A 3,348-nucleotide genomic window follows, 5' to 3' on the forward strand; every position below is an offset into this window, starting at 1 on the left:
AAGCCTCCGAAATTATTTACATACATATAAACTATTTACCTGAATCTATATTCAGTAAATTAAGTTGATAACATTGAATGTGAAAATGCTGTATGGTTCAGTTTGGTGACATCACTTCTGACCAGGTTTATTTAGACACCTATTATATAAAAATTTAAAAAAAAAAAACAGTGTTTACGCGGAGTATATTTTCCTAGGCTCCTAGGCAACATGTTTGCGGGATAACCTTGGCAAATTTAAACTATCAAATGAATAGTTCGAACGGTATTCAAGTTTGACACTGATTAAATAAACCAGTGTTGCTTAATCACTGATTAAAGGTAAGGTTGTGTTAAATCAGTGTAAAACGTTTGCTATTGGTCAAAATTCATTTTGTTTCTGTCTAGATTGGTTGTATGACCTAGAAATTTGGCGGAATTTTGTGGACATGTAACTGTAGGTAAGCGAAGAAAAATGTTGCTTCTCCGGTGGGAATCGAACCACACGTTTACCGCTTGACGGGCGGGTGCTTTTACCACTAGACTACGGAGGAGCTTATCTTTCTCCGCTTACCGACGTGTTATTGTGCCGCCACATTGACAATAATTAATAAAATTGACGAATTTTTAGTTTATTCGCGGGAATTTTTCAAATTGCCTGTGTAAAGACGGAGAAGACAAAATATAAGCCCCACCCACCCGCCCTATCTCAATTGTGATGATTTTTTTATTCATTGTGAGCCAAGGGGGCGGAGCTTAACTGCAAAATTCGTATTTCTCTACAATAAATAAAAAACATGTTTTTAAGTATCGTATTGTTCAAAGAATACTAAGTATGTATATGTATTAAGAAAAAAACAGGTGATTGATAGGGAATAGTTGATAGGTTGATAATATTTTTGATATCTACAATAGTGTGCCAAAATGCAAAAAAAAATCACTCGAATTTTCCAATTTTCAAATCTCAGAAAAATTCCGCTGCGTCTGGCAACACTGGAAACAGTACTTGTTAAAAATGTTTGTTATTGATACATATATCCTCAAACCCAAAAAGACGATGAAGTCCAAGCCATTTCTATCTGTTGACTACCCAGTGTAAATTTTGGAAAATTGTTGAGAGTAAGATGTTTTTTCGGACTTTAAGGAAAAAATGGGAGAAAACTTGAATGAAGTTAACACGTTGTCAATTTCTTTTACACAAAGAATTAGAACGTAACATTGGTTATCTGACGAACCCCATTATCAGTCGGATTTATTAGCCGCCTTAGCCTCAATGGCGTACATGTTTGAGGGTCCAGAAGCCGCTAAAACTTTATTGTTTCAGAGGTAATAGTGACAATTTCGAGTCATAAAAATAATGCGTAATTTCAGCATACAACTGGAAAAGCCGTCGCCTTGGGGCTTCTACGCCACCCTCTCTCTAGGTTTACTCCAAGACGACTTCAACCTATCCGAACTAGTTTTAAGCGAACTGAACGTTTTAAAGGATAGAAAAGAGTGCATAGAACATTTTGCAGTTTTGAAAAGTTATTTCTATTTACTGAAAGTTTGTTGCGTCGTGTTGCGTCTGAACTCTTGCTAATCGTTTTTGTTCACAGAAAAATAGTAAAACCGCTATTAGAGAACTAAGCAAAATAATCCATCGCCACCCAGATCAAGCGTCAGCGTGGCTAACATTATCGTCCTTGTTGATTTGCTTAAACAAGGAAAAACGGTTCTCTAAAGCTGCCGCCAAATGTGCTCATATTGCGATGGAATTAGGACAAAGTAGTATGAATGTCACAAAGGTACTTAATTACTTTTTTTCGTGTATGCATATTTTAACGTATTTCTGTATTCTAGGTTTTGAGCTTGGTCGCTCTATCGTTTTTCGTTGGTGGTGATAAAAAAAGTGCACTTTCAATGGCTCAGAAAGCGATACACTGTTATCCCAATATGGCTGAAAACTGGGCTGTTTTTGTTGTTATTCTATTACGGACAGCCAAACTGCCAGAAAATCGCGTTAAGGATGTTTTAAGCTTCGCTCGAACTTTAGATACTGGTGAAAATTTAAGCCAGTGGATGCAAAAAACAATGTTTGAGTAACGTACTTAATAAAATGTGTTCCACTTCTGTCTAGTTTCTAACTGGAATTCCGGCAAACAAGCGGAAGTAACCAAGTAATTAACAACGAGAGTTTTGTTGTCGGTGGTATCATTTTAACGATTTCGTTGCAATACTTTTCTATTTTTCATTCCTCGATTTTTGGTTTTTCAAATTTTCGTTTTTTCAATTTTCGATTTTTCGTGTATTTGATTTATGGAATTTTTGATTTTTAGACTCTATTTTTCGAATTTTGGATTTTCCCTGTTTTTAATTTTCGAAATTAAATCTAGAGTTTTCGATTTTTTTGATATTCTAATTTTCAATTCTTTTATTTCCGTATTCTCGATTTTTCAATTTTTCCATTTTTCGACTTTTTGATTTGCCAATATTGGAATTTGCAATTTGTTTCTTTTTCGATTTCTCGATTTTTCATTGTTTCAGTTCTTCGAATTATCAAATTTTCGAATTTTTTACTTTTCGATTTTTGGAAATTTTCATTTTTCACCTTTCAGACTTTTTATTTTAATTAATTTTAATTTCAATTAAATTAAAAAGTCTATAATTGTATTACTTACAATTTTTCGATACTCGAATTTTCAATTTTTTTTTGCTTTTCGATTTTTTGATTTCTCGAGTTTTCGATTTTGTTGCTCGTGTTTTTAATTATCGATTTTTCAATTTTCGATATTTTGTTTCACGATTCTTGTATTTTTTGGAATCCGATTATCAAATTTTCGGTTTTTTCAGTAATCGAATGTTCAGTTAGTTTCCTTTTCAGTTTCTCAATTTTTCGATTCCTCGATTTTTCAAATTTTCGATTTTTGATTTTTCGAATTTTCGTTTTTTCAATTTTCGATTTTTCGTGTATTTGATTCATGAAATTTTTGATTTTTAGACTCTATTTTTCGATATTTCGAATTTTGGATTTTTTGATATTCTAATTTTCAATTCTTTTATTTCTGTATTTTCAATTTTTCCATTTGTCGACTTTTTGGTTTGTCCATATTGGAATTTTCAATTTGTTTCTTTTTCGATTTCTCGATTTTTCGTTGTTTCAATTCTTCGAATTATCAAATTTTCGATTTTCGAATTTTTTACTTTTCGATTTTTGGATTTTTTCATTCTTCACCTTTCAGACTTTTTATTTTAATTGATTTTAATATGAATTAAATTAAAAAGTCTATAATTGTATTACTTGCAATTTTTCGACACACTAATTTTCAATTTTTTTACTTTTCAATTTTTTCATTCTTCAGTTTATAGATTTTTCAATTTTTTTTGCTTT

The 3,348-nt window shown here is 31.8% G+C and overlaps 1 protein-coding gene across 2 annotated transcripts; it reads left to right on the forward strand.

Annotated features, from left to right (window-relative positions):
* Positions 1–1,074: 1,074 nt before the first annotated feature.
* On the forward strand, positions 1,075–2,089 carry LOC135136513 (uncharacterized). Of its 2 annotated transcripts, none has more exons than XR_010281715.1 (4): positions 1,075–1,304; positions 1,350–1,533; positions 1,585–1,765; positions 1,821–2,089. XR_010281715.1 is itself a non-coding variant. In XM_064065844.1 (4 exons), the coding sequence occupies exons 1-4, from the start codon at positions 1,252–1,254 to the stop codon at positions 2,061–2,063; spliced, it is 660 nt and encodes a 219-aa protein (XP_063921914.1). In that variant the 5' UTR covers positions 1,085–1,251; the 3' UTR covers positions 2,064–2,089. The 2 variants fall into 2 exon arrangements, 1 of the variants encoding a protein (XP_063921914.1); XM_064065844.1 differs by having other exon boundaries at positions 1,085–1,304; positions 1,350–1,524; positions 1,577–1,765.
* Positions 2,090–3,348: the final 1,259 nt, after the last annotated feature.

Source organism: Zophobas morio, unplaced genomic scaffold (assembly GCF_036711695.1).
Source record: "Zophobas morio isolate AGI-343-1 ecotype UQ-CSIRO unplaced genomic scaffold, CSIRO_AGI_Zmor_V1 ptg000026l, whole genome shotgun sequence".
In the NCBI taxonomy this organism is placed as follows: domain Eukaryota; kingdom Metazoa; phylum Arthropoda; class Insecta; order Coleoptera; family Tenebrionidae; genus Zophobas; species Zophobas morio.